The sequence below is a fragment of the Nematostella vectensis genome, chromosome 4 (genome assembly GCF_932526225.1).
Source record: "Nematostella vectensis chromosome 4, jaNemVect1.1, whole genome shotgun sequence".
Lineage (NCBI taxonomy): Eukaryota > Metazoa > Cnidaria > Anthozoa > Actiniaria > Edwardsiidae > Nematostella > Nematostella vectensis.
The window spans coordinates 4,729,172-4,755,932 of NC_064037.1; the positions used below are offsets into that span (position 1 = coordinate 4,729,172).

At 39.1% G+C, this 26,761-nt stretch overlaps 2 protein-coding genes across 2 annotated transcripts; one reads left to right on the forward strand and one right to left on the reverse strand.

Moving 5' to 3' along the window:
- Positions 1–2,649: 2,649 nt before the first annotated feature.
- LOC5512887 lies at positions 2,650–3,939 on the forward strand. The gene is made up of 3 exons (XM_032382425.2): positions 2,650–2,811; positions 3,205–3,318; positions 3,656–3,939. Exons 1-3 carry the CDS (start codon positions 2,680–2,682, stop codon positions 3,797–3,799), a joined length of 390 nt encoding a protein of 129 aa, XP_032238316.2. The 5' UTR covers positions 2,650–2,679; the 3' UTR covers positions 3,800–3,939.
- Positions 3,940–4,504: 565 nt separating this feature from the next.
- On the reverse strand, positions 4,505–26,685 carry LOC125561773. The gene is made up of 8 exons (XM_048726130.1): positions 26,000–26,685; positions 22,816–22,885; positions 11,076–11,178; positions 9,850–10,005; positions 9,192–9,327; positions 6,195–6,307; positions 5,467–5,607; positions 4,505–5,197 (listed from the first exon to the last, which is right to left on the reverse strand). The coding sequence occupies exons 3-8, from the start codon at positions 11,151–11,153 to the stop codon at positions 4,982–4,984; spliced, it is 840 nt and encodes a 279-aa protein (XP_048582087.1). The 5' UTR covers positions 11,154–11,178; positions 22,816–22,885; positions 26,000–26,685; the 3' UTR covers positions 4,505–4,981.
- Between the last annotated feature and the right edge of the window lie 76 nt (positions 26,686–26,761).

Here is a 26,761-nt window from a genome sequence, read left to right on the forward strand (position 1 = left end):
TGGCGACGAACAGCTAGATCGCTTCAGTTTAAGTTCATGTATAGCCTTAAAGCGTGCAATTTTGTTTAATGTGCAAGTATGTTAAATATGTAAAATTTCTCTAGGCAAGCTACAAACTATCAATACAGGGCATTGAAACATCTCAATTCCCCTGTGACTTGTTTTGATGTTATTTTACGAATGCGGAACGCGGTCTGCAAATATTATAATCAGCACACGCAACGTTGAATAGTCTCATGCTCGCCCAAGGTCCCAAGGCCTGGATAATGACGTCATACAAAGTGCAAGTTATATGTTTATCATGCGTGGGAGGGCGTAATCTAGAGCTTAGCTTTATTTTCACACGGACGATTACACCTATTTCAATAAAGGTTGTCAGTGCAAATGGCAAATGGCGATTGGCAAATGGAAGTTTTACGACCGAACGTAACCCTGCGTCTCGAAGAATATAAATGAATCAAAACAATTATCCAATAAAGGTTACCAATGCTTGGCTCGGACATTACTGGACTTTATTTAACACCTTTAATTTTACGAATAATTAGTACCCATAAGCCATTTACCATTTGCCATTCGCCATTTGCACTGACAACCTTTTGTGAAATAAGTGTATTTCCGCGCATTACATTACGCACTCAGTTCCGGTAAATACACGTTCCTTGCCTTTTCTCACGGACTAAGACCCGTTATATACACGTTCATTGCCTTTTCTCACGGACTAAGACCCGTTATATACACGTTCATTGCCTTTCCACGCGGACTAAGACCCGTTATATACACGTTCATTGCCTTTCCACGCGGACTAAGATTCGTTATTTACACGTTCATTGCCTTTCCACGCGGACTAAGACCCGTTATATACACGTTCATTGCCTTTCCACGCGGACTAAGACCCGTTATATACACGTTCCTTGCCTTTTCTCACGGACTAAGACCCGTTATATACACGTTCCTTGCCTTTTCTCACGGACTAAGACCCGTTATATACACGTTCCTTGCCTTTTCTCACGGACTAAGACCCGTTATATACACGTTCATTGCCTTTCCACGCGGACTAAGACCCGTTATATACACGTTCCTTGCCTTTTCTCACGGACTAAGACCCGTTATATACACGTTCCTTGCCTTTTCTCACGGACTAAGACCCGTTATATACACGTTCCTTGCCTTTTCTCACGGACTAAGACCCGTTATATACACGTTCATTGCCTTTCCACGCGGACTAAGACCCGTTATATACACGTTCCTTGCCTTTTCTCACGGACTAAGACCCGTTATATACACGTTCCTTGCCTTTTCTCACGGACTAAGACCCGTTATATACACGTTCATTGCCTTTCCACGCGGACTAAGACCCGTTATATACACGTTCATTGCCTTTCCACTCGGACTAAGATTCGTTATATACACGTTCATTGCCTTTCCACGCGGACTAAGATTCGTTATTTACACGTTCATTGCCTTTTCTCACGGACTAAGACCCGTTATATACACGTTCCTTGCCTTTTCTCACGGACTAAGACCCGTTATATACACGTTCCTTGCCTTTTCTCACGGACTAAGACCCGTTATATACACGTTCATTGCCTTTTCTCACGGACTAAGACCCGTTATATACACGTTCATTGCCTTTCCACGCGGACTAAGACCCGTTATATACACGTTCATTGCCTTTCCACGCGGACTAAGACCCGTTATATACACGTTCATTGCCTTTCCACGCGGACTAAGACCCGTTATATACACGTTCATTGCCTTTCCACGCGGACTAAGATTCGTTATTTACACGTTCATTACCTTTTCGTACGGACTCATGTCCTTTGTACGCACTCGTCCATTGCCTTTTCTCGTGTACTTAGGTTCATTACCCCCATTTTGATCTGTTGTGCGCATATTTATTCCCTTTTTGATATGCTGTAAGATCCATAAATCCCATTCCAGTTATAAACCCTGCTTTAACAACAATTCACGTGCAAGAGAGAGATGGAATGGTATTTTCCTGCACGTATCACGGACGTATTCTCCGTGAATTTTTGGTCACTTATAATTTAAGAAATTTCAGTCTCTGATGATCTTAAACTTTGTTGAATTTAATATACTTAGTAGATATGAGGTTAAATGTGTTGTGGCAGCTCTCACCACTGAAAAAAAATAGAATGAAAAATAGGAATATACATTGGAGACACTCCTCTCTGGCATAAAGTGAGCAATATTTTGTTGAAACAGGTTCTTTTCAGCTGATTTCCCTGCGTCTATTACAATAAAAAGGATGTCATCATCTGCTCAAACATGTAAAATAAACATTTAAACTTGAACTTATCACAATTTCTATTACTCAATCACTAAGATCATTGTTATTTTTAATCCATTCTCTTTGTGCTTCTTTCTTTTACAATACTTTGTGTACAAAAGGTCACTTAAAAACTTTTGTCTTTTTACAACATAATTTCTGTCTTCCCTTTTTTTTTAAACACTCTTGATCACTAGTAATTATCTTAGATCGACAAATATTGTTAAAAAGATTAAACAAATGCTATAAACAATTGAATACGTCGTCGAAACCTTTTGTCTCTTTGACAGTTGCTCCAAACAGGTGTATGTTTCCAGGCGATGTTTGACTCTGTACTTGTATCGCCTTTAGTTCGGATTTTCAAACTTTTCCATTCTATATCCTGCACTATGAAGACGTTGGTGGCGCTGCTTTTGCTTGGCTTGGTTGTGGCCGGGTTTGCGCACGAAGAGGAGGACGTCTCACATAATTTCGATGAAGAGATTCCGGAAAATGCAAGAATAAAGCGGTGGCTTTTTAAGGTACCGAATGAATGATATAGATGGGGAAATCAGCTAATTTAAATCAATGGCAATGAGATATAGTGAACTAAGTTTATAATGTTATCACTGGGTAAAATTATTTACGGGTTAAAATTAATAGACAAAGAGATAACTTTTTCAAAATGCGACATGATGGTGCAGTAAACCCCGCCTTTCTCGAATTCGGATCGCTCGAACTAGCCGTTAATTCTATTTTATTTCCCCTAGAATTTGAGCAAATTCTAAATCATTTTTTCTTTTACTATACTAAAAAATCGACTTTAATCCATATATCTCGAAATATTCAAGGTTCTACTGTATAGTTTTCTTAGCAAAAAAGTTTAAATATCTTCGACGCCGAAACTCCAATGTATGGCTGATTTTTTTTCATAGGATAAATGCAAAGTGGACAGTGACTGCAAACCAAATCATTGCTGCGAGAAGTCGTGGTTCAGGAAAAAATGTCATCGCATGAGACATCTTCACCAGCTCTGCTCCACCAGCCCAGTAAGCAATGCAGATCTCTCGCCCGGTTTCTCTTCTCTCTCTACACCCCGTCTTCAAAAACTTCTCTCTTTTGCACTTCCCTTCTCCCTCTACTCCAAACACCCCCCCCCCCCCCCCCCCTGGTCTACTGTGCTCTGCTCTACTCTCCTTACTCCACTCCTCGACTGTCCTCCACATAATTCTTCCTCTACTCCCTTTACGCCCTCCCTGCCTACCATCTGGTCTATTCTGATCTTCTTTGCTCTACTTTTCTCCTTTTCCTCAGCTTTTTTCTCCTCTTCTACTACCGCCTTTAAAAAAAATTGTCCACAGGCTAACAGTCCTGTCTTTCTTATAGCGCGCAAGCTGTTACCACGCATGCGCGGAAGGTCTCGAGTGCCGCACATTCTCTGCCAATTGGCCAATACCTCGACACCAAAGATGCGTCATCAAGCCGACCCAGGCCCCAACAACCGAGCCAGGATCCGGGGATTTCGAGTGAATATCCAAGAATGCAGTACGGGCCCTTCATTAGATTGTTTCCTTACAATTCATTGGATGAAATAATATGGTGAACAGTTGGAACGGTTGGAAGGGTCTTAACCATTTAGAATGGTCTTAAATAAAAATGTCATAAAACACTATCCGTTTTATGAATCATATAACATTGTGACTGCCTGATCAAAATGTTTATTGATGATTCGAGATCTATGTACTGGTGGATACTGTTGGCTGTTGGGTAATATCGGGTTTTGAGTGAGGCGCCACACACCCCTACCCCCTTCGCAAGATCAACTAGTAAGGGATCCCTCTGGTATGTAGACAAATCCGACAATAAACGTCCCGTGGAGATACTGCAAAGGCAACAAAAAAATCCTTTTTTGTTTTTTCGGGGGTGGCCAGATTTTTATCAGAGAACTCACTTCCCTCCTCACTCTTCCTCCCCCTCCCCCCCCCCCCCCCCCCGGAAAAATTAGGTCCACTTTTTCGAAGAATTTCGAACCCCCCCCCCCCCCCCCCCAAGAAAAATCCTGGGTACGGGCCTGTATTGTACGTCAAATAAGTGACTAACTCAAATTACCCAGCCACCATTTAACTAGCAGCTATAAAATATGTTTATAGGATCGAAACACTTTTTGTTGAGAATATTGCCAAGACATTATAGAAAAAAAAAATACAAAAAACAGAAACAGACAGCTCTTACTCATTTTGATGCAAAACACGCTTCAAACCTTTTAAGCTTTAAAAGTGTTAAAACTTTTAAGCTTTTAAGTGTTAAAACACTTGCTCGGTTCCCAGGGGTGGCCAGAGCGGAGAGAGTAGCGAATAGAGTACGACTGTATTTCATTTTTGTTTTGCGGTAAGAAATGTGAATGTGTACGCTGCATTATTTTATACAAATGGCGGCAAAACTTGTAAAACAGTAGCTCTCATCAGTGTCTAGCATAATCTTGCTACCGAATTAGCTAGCTGGTTTTTGTCTAGTATAATTTCCTGCTAAGTTCACAGTATATTGGGTTCACAAACCAGACTTCCGCGTCATCGAAAGACCGTTAAACCTGGTTTTGTTCTTACGATGCCGTTGTGTGATTGAAAACGGATAAAGTCTCAAAGACTATTTCGGGCTTGTTGAAATCGTCGTCGTTGACGCCGATGAGTGTAGCAACCGACCAGTAACACAGTCTCAAGCGTGCCTTGTAGGGTGTTGGCGACTACGATGATGGTGATGACGACGATTGCGACTCGTGTGGTATTTCACACCTTGAATTTGGAGCGAACGACGCAACGGCAGGCGGGATCTGTACTTGCGCACGCATTCATTTTCTTCGCATTTCAAGGCCGCTGACTCGCATGGACAGTCGTCGTCTGTTTGACACCTTTTTTTGTGGACGCCTGGACACTGCAAACAAAGGAATAAAATATCAGAAAATACTATGAAGATTAGGTTTCAGGAATATACGATCCTCAACCCAAATTCTAGTCCTCAACTGATAAGGCCATATTGAATGAGTGATAAAAAAAAATTGAAATCCCGGGAACCACCCCCTCCCCTCCCCCCTCGACCTCCAATCTCAATCTCCGGGTCTCAAAGCAACCCGAAATAGAAATATTCGTAATATCATCCCTTTTCCGCGGTCCCTACCCTCACTCATTTTAGTACAGTCTTACCGGAAGTAGACTCGTAAGAAACGAAATCGTCATCTTGCTGCACCTCCCCCGTGGGGAGCAGATGTAAAGCCCAGGGTACCCCCCTGAGGTACACTTGCAGTCGCGATGAGATCCACAGGGAGACCGATGGATTTCTGAGCACTGAAACAAAAAGACAGCGAGCAGTTGTGGGTGATTCGCTAGGGTATGGTGTCCTTTTATGCGCTAAACAGACAAAGGATAATATCATGTCCTTTCATACAAAGTAAAATAGAATTTTGGTTTAATGATGATATATATAGAAATGAAGATATCCTAAAAATATGTGATGATTGCGACTATTGATGTTGATAATGATCAAGTAAAGAGGATATAATGATTGGTGAAGACGATGATGGTGTTGGTGATGATGATGCTTGTCATGATGGTGATTACGACTAATAGCGGCGACTATGATGTTGATACAGTAATAATGACAAATGTCGTTTGAGTTTTGATAATTATTCTAATAAATGAAAAGATGATCAGGTTATATAGATCAAATATGATGCTGCTGATGATGACGGTGATGATGCTGATATGGTGATGTCGATATGATGATGAATATGATGATGATGGTGATACTCATGAAGGTGATGCTGATGGTTATGATTATGATGGCAAAAATATTGCTGATGACGGTGATGATAATGATGCCAGTGATGATACTAATGGTGATGCACATAAATTGAGTTTGCCTGTCTGCTCACCTCAGGTATGTATGCGCGCGTTAGAATAGCGCACTCACAGGCTTTGAGCCATACAAATGAAAAAAGACACACGACTCCTAGACTTGTCATCACTAGAAGAGAAGATAGGAAATCTGACAAGGCAATGAGATCCAATCAGTGGAAGGATCACCCAGCGAGATACCGTACGCGCACAAGAGCGCCTTTAATGCAAACGTAACCAGAATCAACGTGTATAAGACTAGGCAGTTTCTCTATCTTTTCGACAAACCAAACCGACATCTATAAAACATTAACAAAACAATAATATCAAACATTAATAACGGAACTATTAGTGTTATATTGCGAGAAAGATGGCTAATGAAGTCAAGCAGATGTGGCATCTGCATTTTACAGATGCTGCAGAAAACGATAACAGAATAAGTTTGGGATTTGAGCAAGCTGGTTGTGTACATGGTCAACGTAGGTTACTCTGTTGTCGGTAGGATTTTTTTTGTACGGTTCAGAAAAAAAGACTTTTCCCCCTTATTTGCACTATTAACAAAACACTTTACTTGCAGTGGCATTTTGGTAGGGCTCGGGTTGACACCAAATCGATATAGTGCTAAAAAACCTCGCTAGCAAAGCATCAAGGAAGAGATTATATTTCCAGATACAAGTATCCTTACCTCAGAATTCGCAGTGGTTCCCAGAAGCCGAAGAAAAAAGTTGTGCTTTTTATATCGAGGTACTTGGCAACTTGGCGTACCCACTACTCAGCACAATTACTTAAAGTCACAATGACACCGTTCTTTTTGTTAAAAACCATCAGATCGTTCCAGAACATCAGCATCAAACAAACAAACGATTGCAATACTTGAGGAAACACTCAACGGTGTGATTATCAGTGCACCTCTTTCTCGTTATCTTGAAGAACACTTGATCTCTGCTATGGCGATTGTCGCCTAGCAACCCTGTCTTTTTTATTCAAACAATGCAAAATTTGACAACCTTCCTGTATGGTGACTTGTGTGGAATTCTAATAAAAATGGCAAGCATTTTGATTGAGTTCAGTTCCAGACGACGGAAGATTCCAGAGGTAAGCCAGGGTAAAACCTGTACGCCTCTTTACCCCCTTAGCTCGGCAAGTGTCTTTTTATGAGTAATGTAGAGTGCCCTCTTCAAATATATATGGCCGGAAGCAAATGGCTGCCATGACAAACGAGGGACAACAAGACTCAACAAGACGCAATTCAGACACTATTTAGCGGCCAAAAACACAGGAAAATGATTGAAGCCGATTTCCAAATATGGTATGCAAATCCCCTTTAAAGGCAAAAAAAAAAAAACACGGAAAAAAATCGAATGACAGCTTTTAAAACAAATATGTGCATATGTTTGATATACACATCATTGTTTATGTTAGCCCCACTACCCCCTCCTATGGATGTGAGGATATAGGGGGTGCTTGGATTTCTTTCATTCCCTTGCCAAGTTATCCCATACTTTCTCTTAGATTTTGCTGGGGGGGATAAAAATAACGTCCCGCATAATTTCTTGATTGATTGTATCTCGTCCACCTTTAACCTCGCGACTAGCTGCTAAGTGATGAGATGATTATTTTAGTAAAAGCACTTATGATAGCAGTGCTTTAAGGAATAGAGTTTTCACGCAAGCTATACGATCCAATAACACCTTGTAGCAATCGTTAGGCCCCGCCTCCAATTCCATTCTGAGTTATTCTGGGTGTGGTGAGGGAAGGCGGGGTGGGGTGTAAGTGTGTCTGACTTTTCGGTGTTCTGATTCTTTTCGGTATGCAGGATTCGTCTCTAAAATAAACGATAATTTTTAAAGCGTACGAAAGCCCCATATTGATAACACATTGCTTTCAGCAGACTTCAATAAGGTCGTATAATTCTCACTGTCTTTCAATGTCAGTTTCTTAAAGAGATATCACACAAATAAGAATGGATGAAGCTTTGTCTCTTTTTGCATAATGGTGCATAACCCATGGTCGGCGGAACCGGAGGGGGATCGTTTACGATCATAAAGCCAGCCATAGACATTCATGGCTGTAAACTTGCTAGGTTTGTATGCATTATATTATATTTCACAGTGGAATTTTTTTGGTTTCTTGTGCCATCTGTGACACAAGATATATTCCCCGCTTATCCGCCGTTTTTGGTATAAGCGCGCACCAAGGCACTGATCGCCTTCCCCCCACGCGTGGCGCGTACCCCATCACAAGCTAATTGGTCTATTTATAACACTCGGCGCTTGCTACAACCGAGTATTTATCCCTAGATTAGGCACGTATCTCCCGCATGGTTATGATTATCTCTAGATTTGAGTTTCGCGGTCACGTCCACATCTCTTGAAGTCTTTATTTGCTAAAAAAAACTTTGAACGTGAATAACATACCACTTCGACTACATAACACTGACAACTAGTACTCAACGCTAACTCGAGCTAGCTTTGAGTTCCCGTGGTTGTGTTTTGTTTTTTTCATGCTCAACATGTTTTGGGTCTCGTTTCAGGGTAGGGGTTCAATTCGATTTGGATTAAGTTTCCAACGCAATATGGACTGCGGACAAGACGTTCAGTAAGAACGATGAATTCTGAATCTTCTTCGTATGTGAACATAATGATAATAATAATAACACAGAAAAATTGCCAGTGACCAAAAAATATAGTTGTCAACTAAAAATTGTTAGTGTAGATGGGGCTTTAAGCTCAGGTGGTGAGGACGAAAAGAATTTTTTTAAAGAATAATTCAAAATATGGATTTCCTGTTGAGATAAGCAACACCATAGAGCAAAACCCTTCTTATAAACAGCACGTAATGTAATTACCAAATCCCAAAACCAGTGGGTGACAAGTATAACTTGATGTAATTAACTTCAATTTGAGCTCAAAATATTCTTTTATCTATATAGGCGGCCGAATATAAATAAGACTATTTCCTTGCGGTGGGATATAGTATTTACAATGTAGGAAATGCAATAAATTAAACAGTCATCATCGTCGCGGTTGGAATCTAGTCGCTGCTCTTGCTGAATGGGAATTGGAATGTTTTCTTCGCACGAACACACTCTCCGTTTTCGCATATATATTTGGCTTGTGTGCAAACGCATTCTGAGTTGGAGCTACAGCGGCGCTTGAACACATCCGGACACTGAAAGACAAAAACATCAAATAAATGTACGAGAGTCATAGACTATCTAAGCTACCTTTTAATGGAAATTTGACACATTTGAATGGATATTTGAAAGCAATTAAAAGACCATTACTTGATATGTTTTTTTCTGTGGTAAGTCAGGAAAGAACAGGTACAGAATCTGCGGAAATAACGCCCTGTATGGACCATCTCATCCAGATTAAAAAATAACGAACTCCGTTTGTCGACACATCAATGAAAAGTAACATTAACGAGAAATAAAAAATACAAAACCTATGAGGATCCTTCAATAGTATTGGTATACGGCCTATACAGTATACGGCCTTGCATTTTCATACGTGTTTAAAAATTAAGTGCAATTCTAAGGAGATCAACAGGGTTAACGGCTCTTGGACACTGACAATTAAGCAGCCGTCAATGGGTCTATTTTCTATCCTTTAACGAAGATATTACCCAAGGGCAAGCTTCACTCAAGTGCTTGTTGTGAATGTACGGGATTCTTTGAGCGGGTGCACTCACCGCTTGTTTTCTCATAAGATAGTCAGCAAAAGTCATATGGTCGCACTGCTTTTCAGTATTGCAGATTATGGGCATTCTGTTGTTTTCTCCTGAGCAGCAACATTCCTCGTCTATCACGCAAGGGTTTTTCAGGATCCGAGAGCACGCCGCTGGCCGCTATTGAAAAAAACCGCACACATTAATTACTAAGTACTTAATTTTCCGCCTTATTAGATGTGAAATGGGCCTACTCGAAGCGTCATGTCATGTTTTTCCGTCATGTCGATATTGACTATATCCCAGGGTTAACAATTTGTTTGTGGGTAGGTCCTGATTAAATACGTTATCAACAGCAGAAAGCAGAAGACGACAAAAGCGTTGCGTCATGTCGCGGTCGCCATCTTGTTTTGTTTGGCGGCGCGCGACTTATGGGAGGGGGGGGGGCCTACGTTTCTTATTTTGTATTTCTTTTAAAACATTAATTAAATACCTTTATTTATTTTGCCGGTGACAAAAACATATTGACTTCCATGGCAACGAAGTGTGTCACATGTCATGGCTCAACGGGAAATAGTACAAAACAACAAGAAAAAGAAGCGCAAATCAAAGAAACATGTCCGTTTATGTTCTCAAAAGAAGGGAAATCCAATTTTAGCAAATAAGGTAAAAAAAGGAAAAACGGAGGAAGCTATTTGCGTAATCTTTTCTTTTCATATTACAACAAAGTATTACTTTCACCATTTCTTACTTTAGAATATACGTATTCCAAATAAAGAATAAATTTTTGCCATAGTTGTAAGGTTCATCGAATGAAACCAACCAAAGAAAGGACGTTTAAAACTGTCTTATTAGCAGGCCCTATGGGGCACAGGCCCTATGGGGCACAACCACTCCTTGACGTTTGACTTTTGCAAGAAAATAGTTCTTTGTTGTCGGAAGTCCGATACATTCGGGACAATATTTGATCTAAATTATATCAGTTACTCGCCGATGGAAAAGAATACTTCGTGTGACTCAGTATTAAGTGGGAGTGAAAGATGGCGGTGTGTTTGCCCTTCTTTAACATTGCTGGCCCAGCTGTTTGAACACCGTGTTGGGAAGTGCGGTAAAGTACTTCGCCAGTAAACCGGGCGTAGCGGTGTATGCTAACTGATGTAAATGTATAGTGAAGACAAATATTCCTTTTTCCAAATGAATCTGGTTTGACTGGAGCGCAATTGATTAACTCTTTATTATACGCCTCATACCTTTAGGAGAACTTGCGAAGATGCTATGGTGTACAGAGTGGCTACTAAGAAGAGTAGACATACTGTTGAGCCACTCATGCTTCTTGGATATCAGCTAAAAAAACTGGAGCAGAAATAAAAGTTAATCACAAAGTAACTCTCGCAGCCACCATGTCTCGTGTCATTTTCTGAGATTGAATATAAGAAGTCTAGATTTGTGCGCTTTCAAGAGTATCCTAATACAGGGTTTTTTTAGGAGATAAAGTCAGTGTCTGTTAGAGAAACTGTCTGTGTCTGTTAGAGAACTCTAAGAGTTCACCGCACATTACCTATGTGGGTATAGCGCGGGGGAGGTTGTATAAAAGCGGTGAGCACTGACCACCGCGCGCTAGACCTCTTGCTCAACGCTTGCCCACTGGCCTTCAAGACCACGCGACAAATGCGGATACATTTCAGCGCGTGTCTCTGCTGTTGTGATTGGCAGAAGTTTGACATATCTAATCGGCAATGGAATCTAATCGGATACATCTAGAACCGTTTGCGCAAGGAAACATTACTTAGAACGAGGGTTTCTGTGGCTTCAGTTTAAAAAAAAAGTCTTTAAAGTCGCATATCCGCCTCGCATAACAAAACAAGTTTTTAAGGGTTATCAACCCAAGGTAAACTACTTCAACTTTCGGTCCGCCATTGTCCCATGTATTAGTCCAAGAAGGACGAGTGGTGTATTCAGGAAGGAGAATTGTTTTACGATGTCTCATGTATATGCGAAGATGTCTGAGTTGTCGCCGCGGTGTCATCATAGTGGACATCCATGTCATTAATCGTACTGTTATCAGACTGATGTTTGCGCGCAAAAGCCTACAGGCAGCTTTGTCACCAAGAAAGATAGTCAGCTGTGCTGTTCAAACATCGACGAACCAATCAATGAACCAGGTTTAGACTGAATTAAAGCGAAAGAGTAATTTTGTAAATTTATAGCAACAAAAGTAAATATATCTATTGCAATCTGTGAAAATGTTTACACCCGTTTATCCCATTTTACAAAAAAAAAGGGAAAAAGATAAAAATGAGAGCAAGAGTGAATTAACATTAAAAAAACATTAGTTTAAGACACTAAACAATCGTTGTTTTATATCACAATATAGATATAATAATCTTCTGCGCGCGTAAATCTAAAATAGTATCTCAGCGAGTACTAAAGGAAATGTATAGTCTTACTAGTCAATATACTTACTTACGCGGAAGAAAAGTGAATTTAGAGCTACAAGGGTTTTAGCTTTCCTTCGGAGCAAGCGCAGCTCAAAACAACCTTCCCTATCCTTGTGTTCAACCCTTACACCCCTGGATGATCGCCGACTTTCGATGAACTACCGCGTCGTGCGCTCGGCCTTTTATGAGGGCATTACGATAACAAGCCATTGTAAAACGTATTGATCACGGAATGCCTGTAATCCAAGGCGGCCAAAAGGCTGTGGTCCGCGTCTAGAAGGAATCCTCGCTCTATCATTACTCTAGATGAGATAGACTGATCTTAAAAGATCCCCTTTTTGGAAACACTCCGTTCAACCTCGCGCACACTAAGGCTGAGAATCATGCGATTGAGTTAAGTTGAACAGCGTTGGACAGTTCACCTGGACCTGGCAATGTGGGAGAAATGTACAAAAAGGATCGTTTAATCACAACAACGCTAAGAAATACGGCAAAGCTCAGCAGGCTAAGGCCGAAAAATTCGCGCTATTCGGAGAGCGATCATAATCGACAGCGGCGTTATCCCACCCCTCAAGCGAAACTACTCGGTGGCAATTTTCGCTTTTTGAAAAGCGACCGAAAAGTACGTTTAGACTTAAAACAAACATGATCACAAATTTCGGACCATTGAAAAATCAAGGAATATTCAGAATTAAAGAGGGCTAGAATAACAACAAAGAGGATTACAAGAAAGAATAAAAAAATCGTTAATGATTTCAATATCGGTGTCTAGTCCTAGAATTCTTGTTTTTTTTTTCACCACGGGGTTGAATTTTTGTGGGAATGCTAAAATTTACCCGACAAAAACAACTTTAATTAAAGCCCAAAATAGAAAACAGATTAAGTTACTCAAAACAACAGCCTTTCTTGCTGTCGCTATTGCTTTGATAAAAACATATTCCCATATAACGCAAATAAATCTGCAAACTAATAATGAACTAAATACTAAATGCCGATGACTAGGTCATCCCGCAATCGTAGAAATCGGCTAAATCGACCCACTCTTTACTTACACAAGGCCATCGCAAATGACACAAAGATCTTAAAAATATGCTATATTTGTGTATTTTAGGCTGGATTCGGGGGTTTCTTTTGCTTTACCGTACTAAACATAACGAGAAACGCGTATCTTTAGCGTTTAGATCAATCCATCAGAGGTCAGTTATAGGGGGTTGGGCAGATTGTCACAAGTCTGCGGCTATTTGCGTAGGAAGTGGTCATTTTTACCGCGTGTTTCAGAGATATTCATAAACAAGTGAACTGGAACATTGTCCATTTCTCTGGAACGCAGATAGTCATATTTCCTTCCGGGTTAGAAATCAGATATATGACACTATGCAAGCACGAGGTCGTCCCGAGGCGAAATCATAAAAAATATGGCGGAAAGAGCTCGTTTGTAGAAGTTCGAAGGTCTACCGCCTTAAACTCGGCGGCAAAAGCACAACATTTTCCATTTTCCGAGTATTGCAATAGGTATGAAACTGGTAACTTTAGAATGTCATTATTATTTCCAATAAATAACCCATAGGTATGAAACTGGTGACTTTAGAATGTCATTATTACTTCAAATAAATAACCCATAGGTATGAAACTGGTGACTTTAGAATGACATTATTACTTCAAATAAATAACCCATAGGTATGAAACTGGTGACTTTAGAATGTCATTATTACTTCCAATAAATAACCCATAGGTATGAAACTGGTGACTTTAGAATGTCATTATTACTTCCAATAAATAACCCATAGGTATGAAACCGGTGACTTTAGAATGTCATTATTATTTCCAATAAATAACCCATAGGTATAAAACTGGTGACTTTAGAATGTCATTATTATTTCCAATAAATAACCCATAGGTATAAAACTGGTGACTTTAGAATGTCATTATTATTTCCAATAAATAACCCATAGGTATGAAACTGGTGACTTTAGAATGTCATTATTATTTCCAACAAATAACCCATAGGTATGAAACTGGTGACTTTAGAATGTCATTATTATTTCCAATAAATAACCCATGCCTAGTAATCATAAAGACAAAAAAAATAATAATTACATTGAAAATAAATGAAAAAAACTTTCCATTTATGAAATCTATTGGAAGTCTATTAGAAAAGCGTCTAATTTATATAAATTTCAGTACGCAAGCTTAATAAAACAAAGATTTACGGGTATCTATAGCCGTATTTATTATAAAATTGAGATGGATGAAAAGAAAGAGTAAAAGGACGGCAAAGTTTCTGAGAAAAAATGTCGAACAACCACACTGGCTGTTAAACAAAATACGGCAGGAAAGCAGGGTAAAATGTAATTCCCCTCTCCGTTAGATATCAAATTGACGGTTTCTTACGCCATTAAAAAAAACTGAAGTGTGGACGAGGATCTCGCGCTTTCTCTCTTTGAACGCTAAGCATTCAGGTCCGGTGGGGAACGGCGTGCGCAAAGACCCCTGGGTCTCCGATCGAGCAGCATGAGCACGAAATATAATTAACTACGCAATATAAACCATAAAAATCCTTTAAATTTAAACCAACAGGATTCCCCTTCCCAATGTTATTGTCAAGAACCACCTTCCCCCCTCCCTCCTCTCTAGGTGTGTCAAGAATGTCAAGTAAGCAGGAAAAGCGTGATGGTACAGCATGGTACAACGATAACCATAGGGTTTCCAGCCGTTTTAAAAAAAAACCAACAAAGAACGAATTTCAAGAAAAGACGAAATCCCCCCACACCCTCCCCCACCTGGAGCATCAATTCGCCAGGTAGTCTGCCTTCCTAACTGCTCGGCTTTTTGTACTGTACTTAATTGATCTTATCATCAGCATTGATTCCTGCTTTACGGACTATTAATGACAAGACGAGCAAAAGAATTACCTTATCTGCTAATAAACACATTTTGGTTAAGTAGCACTTATATTCACGTCATCGAACCAGCACCATATACCTACCCTCACGACGGGTAGCAGCAGGTAGGAAATGTTTTATCAGACGCAGAAGAGCTGACGCCGCGATGAAACCGCAAGAAAAACGACCGAAAATAGCGAGAAAACCGCACAAAAAGCGGCGCTTTAAAAACGAACGATTATAACAAGTCAAAACCGAACGATAAACAAATCGTATCTGAGAAAAATGCCTATGGTTTAAATCATACCACCGCCAGAGTAAGTTAACAATTGTTTAGTTGTAATTTCGCGGTTTTAGATACTGCTATTTATCCGAGAATGGCGAGTTCTGACGAGTAACTTATTAATAATATAAAGCCGCTTTCTAAATTTCCTCCCTTTTAAGTTAAGCAAGCTTGAAAGTTTATCCACAGAGCTTCCTGAATCTTGCTGTATTTGTAATTATAGGCAAGCCTTTTCTTCGAAACATGGCCAGCACCGACTTTTTAAAGGAAACAAACAAACTTTACACCACTAACGGAACCGCTTTTAGCATCAACATTTCTAAGTAGTTGGAAATCTAGCGATAGAACGCTTCTATTTCCTGTTCTTAATCCCAACGAGAGACTCAATCTGTTATGAAAACGTAATGTAAATATTACGGGAAAACCCATCGGCGTCAAGATTTTCCGGTTTCCTTGCTACTAAGAATAAACCGAATTTCTCCTTTTCCCGATGACCAAGTTCAATTGAAAACAAACTCACCCACTATAAGCCTTTTTTACAACTCGTTTTGAATGCCCAAGTCGTTTAATTTCATAGGCTTCGATAAGATAACAATTTAATTCCAATAAACGAGTCGCTAGATGATCAACACCCCACGCATACATTAGAGGCGACGCCTCTAATGTAATTTGGGGGCGGGCGAAATCTTTGTTCTTGTTTGCTAGAATGTGTGCTTAATACATGTGTGCTTAATACATCAACCAGGGTAACCTCCTTCTCGCCCACAAGAAAAAAAATATATTGTGGGAGTTGTACGTGTAAAAACATACACTCTATGGCGGAAGGGAGGGAGGATTTGATATTGATTATTGGAACCACGTTTATTTGCTTTTGAGAAATGAAGGGAGTAGCGATGTGCCTTTGTGGTGGTGGGTTGGAGGTGGAGGGGGGGGGGGGGATAGCGTGGCTCTACCTTCAAAATTTTAGGCATAAACAGTAATATTCGCTAACATGTTTATGGTGGATATTTTAGAAAAGGTTGGGTAAAAAAAATTAAATTTAAGAATAATGAGGATGTTATCCCCAAAAACACGCGCTCACTTGGAGTCTCTATTAGCCGCCATTTTGTCATCCTAGCAAAATACCGACTGAGAGAAAGCATCCATTTCCATCGGCTGATTTGGGGAAGCGTTAGCGAAAGTCTCGATTGAATTTTGTAAATAAGTTTTAAATTTTTGTTTTTTGTTTTGATGGTCTCGATTTTTTTTACATTATATGTCTTCAAATATTGAATAAAAGCAATAATGCAAGGGAGTGATTGTCTGTTTTTTTTTTTTTTGTCATTGCGCTCGCAAGGCGACCTCGTAAGGGACAGATTATTAGAAAAACAAACAAACAAAAATTGGCATCACCAGACGGCAGCCCCCCCCCCCCCCCCCCCACCATCGAACTTCAAATGGTCCATCATTAAAGGGACAGCCTGTTTATTAAAGAGCCCTGGTTAGCCACGGCTCAACAACCTTTGTTGTTGTTTTTAATATTGAAAGGCACACAACGTGTAACTCGAAATAACCATCTAAAAAACAAATTACTTTTAAAGTACAAATACTTTATCTACCAAGTCCAATAGAAAATATCGCATTGGCTTTCCCAAATCAGCCGATGGAAATGGATGCTTTTTCACAGTTTGTACTTTACCAGGATGACAAAATGGCGGGTGACAAAGGCTATTTAAGCCCCGTGCAAACAGCGCAACCAATGCTGACGAGATGCTTCAGGAGGTATTGTAAGAAGTCCGCCAACATCCCCTTTGTCTTGTACTATACCAAGCATAGCGGCGCCAGCAAAGCTGGGTGCTGTTTGCACTGGGCTTTACAGAGCAACTCACGTTGAAGGTAACACATCAAAAACGGATACACTGGGCGCAAGAGGTTAGTGGCGCCGAGGCTTCTGGAAATTGGCCGAGTGTTAAAGGCACGGCTGCGGTCACTCGGCATTTGTTCAGCGGTGCGATAACCTCGAGAACTCAATAAATTCTTTTACAAGAACGTCTAGTTCTAAAGAATGTTCTTAAACAAGAACTTCCACAAGGACTGGAACGTTTTGCCTCATATAGCACAAAAAAATAGTTGTTAAAGTGTAGCTCAACCGTTATGACCATATAACCTGTAATTCGGTCTTGTGACCGCAAGGGGTTGACACTAACTTATATCATTATTAAATTTAAGTGTATATAGAAATCATCCAATGAAGTATTAGAAGAGACTAGCACACACAATTTGATTCTGCATTTTAAAACAAATCACACTAACAGAAAACAATATTTTGCTGCTATATGAGCCTCAGCATGTAATTATAGTTTGCTCATAAGACAGAATCGCTATAGAAATTGGGACATTGGCGAGCCTTATTAACTTCAACCCAATTAAGCCCGGTGATTAGATTTTAAGGCCACAGATTGGTTACTGATTCCTTGGGGATCCTCAACTCCCCGGAGTGAAATTCAGTGAAATCCGAGGCTAAGGGCTCTTATATAAAAGGTTCTTATAAAAAACAATGTACTTTTACCCTTTCGACATTGCATTGGTATCGTGATACCACAATATTTACTATTCCTTGCTCTGATGCTCAAATTGGCGCCGGTGCAACTCGCCGGTGATATAACTGGCGATAAGCCACGTGGGTAATTAAAGCAGGAGGCGCATGAAGTACAATCCCATTATCTTCGACTTACGGAAGTGTTTTGGACGATTAACACGATTGCTGATCAGAAATGCGGAACAGTTATGAAGAAAAATAACAGACGCGGAAGTATGAAAGCAAATAAAGAAGGGATTATCGCTAGGAAGTGTGAGATTTAACGCGTCTCTCATGTTCGACTAGATATTAGAGGTTTTTGTCGGCCAACGTGGCCTACGAACTACACTCAACTCTTCGAGACGCGCACCATGCCTTTTCGCTCGGATCTCTCTCACTGGTAAAGAGGCTACGTCACGCCAGACCAACCACGTTGCCATTTTTACGCTCCCTCACAATACTGAGTCATACAAGGCATCAATTTCCATCAGGTGATTCCCGCAGCTAAATGATATATTTTTAATCAAATATCACCAATAAAGCAATAGACTGCACCCGTGGATGGTTATTTTTCTTGCAAATAGATCGTTTTATTTTCAAATGTAAACCAAAACGAAGGAGTGGTTGATAGGCATTCTTTAACAAATCGTCATTAGAAGACTGAGGAATAACTGAAGAATGTTTTTCGTTTGATATATTTAAAGAGACATCGTGCTTCAATTCTAAGCTCTGTGAACCACTTGGCAAGTTTACGTAGTGTCAAACAACCGCTGACTTGCACTGATTATGTGTCTTCAAAAGTTGAATTTCATTGGCCAATATGGCTTGATTGACGCAGAATCGCAAACATAGTTTAGGTGTTTGTTTATCTCTGCATGAAAGATTTAACTGTACCTTTTCTATTTCTTTTATAACAATTTAAATTAAAATCAAAATGGCAGCACAAATTCCTAATTATTATGAAATCTTGTATTAAATACCTAAAACTAAAATTTTACATTCGCCTTCCCAAATCAGCCGATAGAGTCAAAGGCCTCCTCACTATTTCGCTACAATAACAAAATTTTTGCGTCTGAAGAGTCCTCTTAAGTTAGAGTTTTCTTTTTAAGATTGTCTTACCTTACATCAGCTAGACATGTCCTCAGTTTTCTACAGTGACATGTTATGCTTCCGCTTTTATAAAATCATTTCGTCCCCGCCCACTACGGGTTGGCACTGTGTAGTTTGTAATGCATCCCGTAATTGATTACTTTCACTGTTCTTTAGTGAGTACATTGTATTACTTATTAAAATGATTCAGACCGTAATAATCTGCGCTATCAACAGTTAGACTTCATAATTAATCAATATCAACGGCAAATTCTATTTCGAGAAACTACTTTTCGTCACTGCAAACGTTGACTTCTAAATTTGAGCGAATGTTATAGTTTTGTTTTTTAATCTATACATACATCTATACAAGGGTAGCACAGGGCAAGAGTGCATAAACATTTATGATCTGTTTTGGGGCAATTGAAAAATACAATTTGTAAAGAGAAATAAAATCATAAAATACACCGGTTTCCAGTGTGAGTCATAGTTTAAAAAGTTACATTGAATTTGTTGATAATCCATGCGCGGAACGACGGTAATTGGGATACGTAATTATGCCCTGCTGTAAACATCTATTGAGTTCTAGTAACTACGTGAGTGAAAACTATAAACCCAATCAATACAAATGTTAGGCTTTATTTATTTTCAAATTTTGAAAACACCTATTGCGTCTCTATTCCTCAGTGTAAAACAGTTAAACCTGGTAGCAGCTCTTCATTAAAGTTTTAGCAAAAATGTCCCTTCTCGCTTCGAAACAGTACTTCGAAATATATATATAAAATCACAAAAACCATCCATAGGTCTATAGTGTACATATGATAAAAGCATAATTTCTTTATAAATGATACTATAAACACATATAAAAGAATAAAAAAAACTTTAAATTACGAAATAGAAAACAGCAACGCAGTTTTATCTTCTTATTAACAAATATAAAATAAACTGCTTGGAAATTTCTAGAAGCCTTATGTTTGTTTTATCGCCTGAAGGTGAAAACAAAAAAAATACGGCTAGGGGAAAATATCCCGTTAAGACAGATTCCCGTTAAGGTCTCTGATAACACGGATAAAAATACCCCTTTACGAACGTCATTGGCATTGAGCGATACACCAACACTAAAAATAAACGCTGTGTCTACCTGCACGGCTTCCGGTTAAGGAGGAAAAAAAACTAGATACACGGCTGTCTCCAGTTTTCTCGATTTTTAGCCTAAATAACAAGTTTCTGGCTTTAAAACACTTCCACGATTATTTAGAACAGCCAAGCGACGATTTTTATCCTGAAAAGCTATGCAACAAGCGGCCCGCAAATGCTCGGCAAAGTATGAACGAAGCGTGGAGTTCGACATTTCATGCATCGTTCATTATGTGCCGAGCATCCGCATGTCGCCTTTTGCGAATTTTTTCAAGCTCGAAGCCATCGTTTGAGGGTTATAAACAACGGTGGGGGGTTCTTAAAGTCAGAACTTTTCATTTTGGCTTAATGGAAAAAAGAAAAAAGGGAAGTGCATCTACTTTTTTTTCTCCTTGCACAGCTGTTATGGCGAAAACGAGGGTCGAACTCCACGCTTCGTTCATACTGTGTCGAGCATTTGCGGGTCACTCAATGCACTGCTTTTCAAGCTAAAAAAAATCTCTTTGCTGTTCTTAATAATCGTGGGAACTGTTTCAAAGCCAGAAACTTGTTATTTAGGATAAAAATCGAGAAAACTGGAGACAACCGTGTAGCTAGTTTTTTTTCCTCCTTTACCGGAAGCCGTGCAAGTAGACACAGCGAAAAATAAATTACTTATTTTATGAATGAGCTTTTTGTGGCATGATTAAGCAAAACGTAGGGTTTCCCGCCATTTTCGCTAGCGTGCCGCGCGCGCTCCATCGTTTCCCGCCATCTCGTTTCCGTACAGCTGGCGTTCGCGTCCATGCACTTTTTCCTCGCGTTAATTTTGTGTCATTTTTTTACAAAAATAACATCTCTGTCTTGACATGTATGATTTACTTTTATTGTTGTAAATGACAGTGGAAGTAATGAGGGATGCTCATCAGAACGATGATTGAATTGGGTTCTCATTCAACAGCATTTTTTAACTTAATAAAATCAAGGCGTGTTTTGTGTATATTAAATTAAGTTTTGAACATCGCCTAATAAAATTCTTCTGAAGTTAAAATGACAATTTGATACGATAAACAAGTTCATTCTATATGCCAGTATTATACATATGCAAGCAAAATATTATATATTTGTTTTGATTTATGAGCGATTAGACCAAAGAAAATTCCTAACATAAAATTTCTTATAAGAATAGATATAATAACCAATCTACAGAAATATTGCACAACAAAAGAACTGAAAAAGGAAGAATATATTTTTCAGAAGTTTCCAATAATACATTCCATAGAAAACATGATATATTTAATTTAGCTGGAATATTTTATTCAACGCGCAAATAATTAAAATCTAATAAAATAAATAAGCCGAAGTGTTATGTTAGCGAAATTGTTCATTCGATCAAATAATATGTACCAAAACATTAATTATTTGTTACACCATCTGAGCGACAAGAGATCTAGAAAACTCTTATAACCAAAAAAATGTGATCAATAAAAACTCCATTTAGAATTCACCTTACCTTAAGCGAGACGTGGTTTTACACCAAGAAAAGGGAATTTGTAACTGTTATAACAACTCATGTAATAAGTTTTATAGTCAATGATAGCCCACATGCAAGAGTTCCTCCAATTGTGTGCTCTGAATTGTGTACCGGCATAAAGTGCCAACGCTGCTCAGCCAATAGAAATCGAGCATTTCATTAAAAGTTTTTGCCTAATTTGCGGCTGCTATTGACAGCATAATCCGCTAGTCTTATTGTGGATGACGTTTTCTAATTTAGCCTTTGATATCGAAACAAATGATTATTTTACAGCTCGGCTGGCAGTGCTTCCGGGGGAAAGCGCGCAACACAGGTGGTTCTAGTTGAAAAGAGCAAAAGAGTAACCAAAAATTAATAACTTCAAATGGAAAGAAAAAAAAAGATTACTAAGAAATACTGGGGCGATTAATGCAAAACGGCGGAAAAATGGAGAGATTCTCTTCCTTGCTAGTCTTTCCGCGCGCGGGGGAAGAGTTTTTAAGTGGGCCTGGCCTCAACATCGGTACCATTAAAGCTGATAAGAGGTACTTTCTTTCGCAATTATTGAGCCCTAACAACGCTCTTAACGATTTCCTTCATAGCTGACGGGTATGTAATAACAAGGAAGCATCTTTTAAACGGTTAATTCCGACATACAAAAAAAAACCCGTCATGCCTACAAGAAAAGAATGAAAGAGCATCACATTTACAGAGGGCATTTAAAGTCGTTATCTGAATCGCCCGACGGATCAAGGGAGTTACGTTTGTCGAGACGTCCGTGGAGGAGGCGCGCGAAAAAAGCTCTTTAATAACTTATTCAATGAAAACAACTATACAAAGAAAATTTAGAGTAATGTTTCTAGCAAAGAAAATCTTATCTTTAAGGCAAAAGACGGAAGACGCAAGGGAAGACGCAAGCACCTACGCTAGACTTCATTACATAGATATATGTTATATTACAGACTAGAAATTTCAGGGGGACGACAATAAACTCGTACAATCATCGTGAGAAACGCACATAAAATATTTACAAGGCGTTATTAATAGCGGTAAGCGCCCTAAAATGAGAAGAAAATGATTCAATGATTACGAATAATAATTAAAAAACTTACCGCAACAGCAAAACTGTGTTTGAATGACGCCCTTGAGTATTCACACAGGCTGTCCCGGAGTACAGAACCACTGAAACGAAAAATTCACAGAACGTTCATTTCTAATTAAGTTTTTGACCTCGCAGAAGCGAAGTTAATGAGAATCACAAAGTCATAGAAAAAAAGAAAATACATTTTAATCACTTGACATTCAAGAGCTTTTTGTAAAACGCAAAGTAGCAAAGAAAAATGCAAAATGATTTTTACATAAGGTAAATATACGCGTTTCTGCTCAAGCTGGCCATTTTATTGAAAGCAACACAAACACCTTCACTTTTAATGTTTTGGAACCCAGAGGGGTTTACAATAAATAACACACTTAATGGCCACCATATATTTTCATACTAATTTCCTGAGTTTCAAAAGCTGTTTTAGTAGTGATTGTTACCTTAATTTTTGATTTGTTGTTTCTTTTTATTTTTCATTATTTTTGGGATAAACCGAATTTGTTATCACACTTTTTTCTTCCGCTAACAGCATGTTTTAATAATCTTTGAAAGAAATTAAAATTGGAGGTTAACTAGATGGAATCAAAATAACCAAAAAGCGTTAAAAGGTCACCTTGTTTTCACTGAGGACCCCACTTCAGTAAAAAGAAAAAAATAGACAAATCAATCGAACGATATGATATTTTTCGTGCTTATAACATCTAGCTAGCCTGGTATTCCGTTTTTCTTCGGTTTTTCTGTAGTCTTTTTAGTTATATAATTGATATTCAGAAAATATGTGACGGAGAAAGCGAGCGATGTCTTTGCCAGCACCTGTAAATTAGTGACAATTATCCTGCCTATAACGAATAAACCCTTATCCCTTAGTGGTGCAATTACTAGAATTTGTCAATAATAGACGCACCCACAAAACAAAGATCAGAAAGAAAAAGGGAAAAAAGTGCATTATAGACAGTCATTAACGGTTCTGCTGGCGCAGGATTTGGCTTTATATATGTCCATTTGCCCTGCGTTTCCCGCTTTCGGTTTGGCAATTTAAACTCATTAAATATTTTTACCTGAATAATCTTAATATATTAAAGCCGATGGTTCTAGACGTTTGGGACCTTCGTTATCAGATTTTTTTTAAAACTAAAACAAAAAGAGTTTCTACGGCCAACGACGGCCCTTTTATGGTCATTTCATGCTAGAAAAATATGAAAAATATCGCACAATTGGTGGTTGGAGAGTTAATACAAAGAAAACGTAGTCGTTTTGCGGGTCTGCTACCGCGGAAACGTAGTCTCTTTTCAACTAACTAAAGATGGTCACAGTAAATGTTTTTCTCTTCTGGTTACAAGTCATAAAGTTTACGAAATCCCTAGGGTACGCTCTCACCTTAAAAATTACAAGAATCATGCAGATTTTCCAAATAGGGAATATATTAGTTTTCTTATATGGAAGTGATCGCGTTTGGCAAAAACGACATTTTTTGAATCAATTTTCTTGATATGCTAATAGTTCTGTCAACCACGGGTACGATTAGCCAAATAAAAGAGGGACGTAATTAGCCTCGTCCCTTTGTTTCTCGGCGGGCCTATCACGCTGCTCTACATGGCTATGACGTCACTGGCCCTTTCTGCTCTCGCTCTAGTCCATACCTGGGACATTCTTTGCGCTCGACATTCTGACTCGCGTGAAAGAGGGTCCAGTATTTATTGCATGCGCATGCGCGAACATGTACCAATCAGCGATCTTCACGGCAAAAGTTGAAAAATACGATAGCGCGCGCGCAATAACGGACGTGCCTAAGGAGGGTCGATTCAAGCTAGACCTTGTCGAGTGCAGAGCTCCGAAAATCGATCATCGCTAAGTTGAACAGAATGTTTTGTACATGTGAAGGAATATCAGCAAACTGCTTGGGATTTGTTTTTTTCTATAAAAACGCGAAAAATGTGATTGTAAATCAAATTCCAAAAAAGCGCACGCCCGTTTGAAATGACGCTATTGCCTAAAGCGCGCGCGTAAAAATAACGAAAACGGAAAAGCTGTTTGTTTTATATATTTTCCAGACTCTAATTATTATCTGTCCTGTTCTCAGAAAGGATTGACAATCAAGTATTTACCCACGACCAAAATCAGCGTATTATTTCTGAAATAAACCCTCGCTCGTCCCTTTCGCAACCATCTTGAACTACGCAACCAGGCCACACCGCATATATGCGGTGTATTTTCGCGCATGCGCATGCAATAAAAACTGTACCCTCTTTCACGCGAGCCAGAATGTCGAGCGCAAAGAGAGTCCCAGGTCTGGACTACTCTCGCCCCCGAGAAGTCAGCTTGAAGCGTCCGCCATATTGGAAAGTGTGAGTCTGCGTGCAAAGCATCATGGAGCTGAAGGCAAGGGAGTAGCCTGGGGACAAGGCTAGGACGTAATAGCAGTTATGTTGCATGTTTGACAAAGCAAAAAAAATGCATGTTTGACAAAGCAAAAAAAAAAAAAAAAAAAAATGGCAAGTTTTCCCAAAATAAGGTCTGGTTTACTTCGGTAAGCTTGAATTTAGAGGTTCCTTATGTCATGTTAACCAACATATCAAAACGTGTTTTTCTCTAATGGATTCGTCTTCGAGATATGAGGCTTGAAGCGCAATTTTCAAATGTTCAAAGTATAAATTCTCCTCGTTTGTAGGGAGAAGTCGGGCTCTGATCAGAAATTAAGTCAACTTTGCTTGCTTATATCTAAATTTCATATCTACTAAGTTTCTTTAAAATTTGGAATTAAGCTTTTGGTCAGAGGAACTCCTTGTATGCGGAATCTTGATCTTATATATTAATAATTGGAAAATTTCATGCCATTTTTTTGCTCTGTCTGCATGTTCCACAAAGTCCTCGGGAGTCAACAGCGAATAATTATCTTTCTACTATTGCAAGTTGACGAGAATAACTTCAAATGCTACTTCTAAACGAAAGGTGCTATGGGTACCATACATCTATGTTTGAGTACTGATTATTTATAAGGTCATAGATAAACTTCAGAAAAAGCCGGAATCATAAATTGATTATCCTCCACGGGTTTAATCGTTGACAATCCTACACATATTTCTCTGCATTTGATGAATATATATCGAGATCCATAATTCCTTTTAGTCGTAAAACGGCCATTTGGTAATCGCAATTTGCGCCGACGTCTTTTGTTTATAAAATAGTGTATATTTTACCTTATATTAAATATCCTCTTAATTTCCAAGTTTAGTGCCCGGGCCGTTTTCTTCCTGAACAGACAAGAAAATAATAATAATTCTTTTATTAAGGCCCATTGCAGTGTACACTTTATTACGGGTCTGTCAGCAACAATTAAACAGCCAGCAATAAATAATGGGAAAATACGCATGTGTCATTGTTCTAACTCCACAGTGACGAAGTGCTTAAGTCGACGGGTCTCAAGCCTGTGGGCCAGATCTTGGACTGTATTTATGGGTAATAACAGACGGACGTCTCACAAGATTGTTGAAAATGTTGTTAAGACTTTCAACAAAGATCTTGCAAGCATTAGTCCGTCTGTTACAGAAGTTTTTAAGATGAACAAGGGAAAGGGCTTCATCATAAGAGGTAAATGCACACAGAAGCTATTTTTCAACATCTATGGGGTGTTGTGTGGTGGCCTTGACACTGGTCGCTTAAAAAGATGTTGCTCTCTTTTTTGGGGGAACTTTAAAAGTGCATGCATTCCTTTGCTGCTTGTGAAATTAGCTGTTTATAGTTCTTCATTTTCTTGTGGCAGGAAATTTGAACTATAAGATAAAGAAAGGGTGAATGCAGTGTGTAATTAGAAACAACCGCAAAAAAAGGATCCGTTGTGAGTCCGTGTATGTGTAAATCCATCCCCCCTACTCCCAAAAGATGCGGGGAAATGTATTTATTGTAATATTCAAATTAAGTGTTATATTCATAATACATTAGTAAATTCATTGTATATCCTA

Excerpts from the sequence above, each read along its gene's own strand:
- LOC125561773 (XM_048726130.1), bottom strand. The coding sequence starts at position 11,153 with ATGAGTGGCTCAACAGTATGTCTACTCTTCTTAGTAGCCACTCTGTAC. Across the intron at positions 9,328-9,849 it reads ATCTTATGAGAAAACAAGCG|TGTCCGGATGTGTTCAAGCG; the intron begins GTGAGTGCACCC and ends TTTGTCTTTCAG. Across the intron at positions 5,608-6,194 it reads CGCGCGCATACATACCTGAG|TGCTCAGAAATCCATCGGTC; the intron begins GTGAGCAGACAG and ends TTTTTGTTTCAG.
- LOC5512887 (XM_032382425.2), top strand. The coding sequence starts at position 2,680 with ATGAAGACGTTGGTGGCGCTGCTTTTGCTTGGCTTGGTTGTGGCCGGG. Across the intron at positions 2,812-3,204 it reads TAAAGCGGTGGCTTTTTAAG|GATAAATGCAAAGTGGACAG; the intron begins GTACCGAATGAA and ends TTTTTTTCATAG. Across the intron at positions 3,319-3,655 it reads AGCTCTGCTCCACCAGCCCA|CGCGCAAGCTGTTACCACGC; the intron begins GTAAGCAATGCA and ends TCTTTCTTATAG.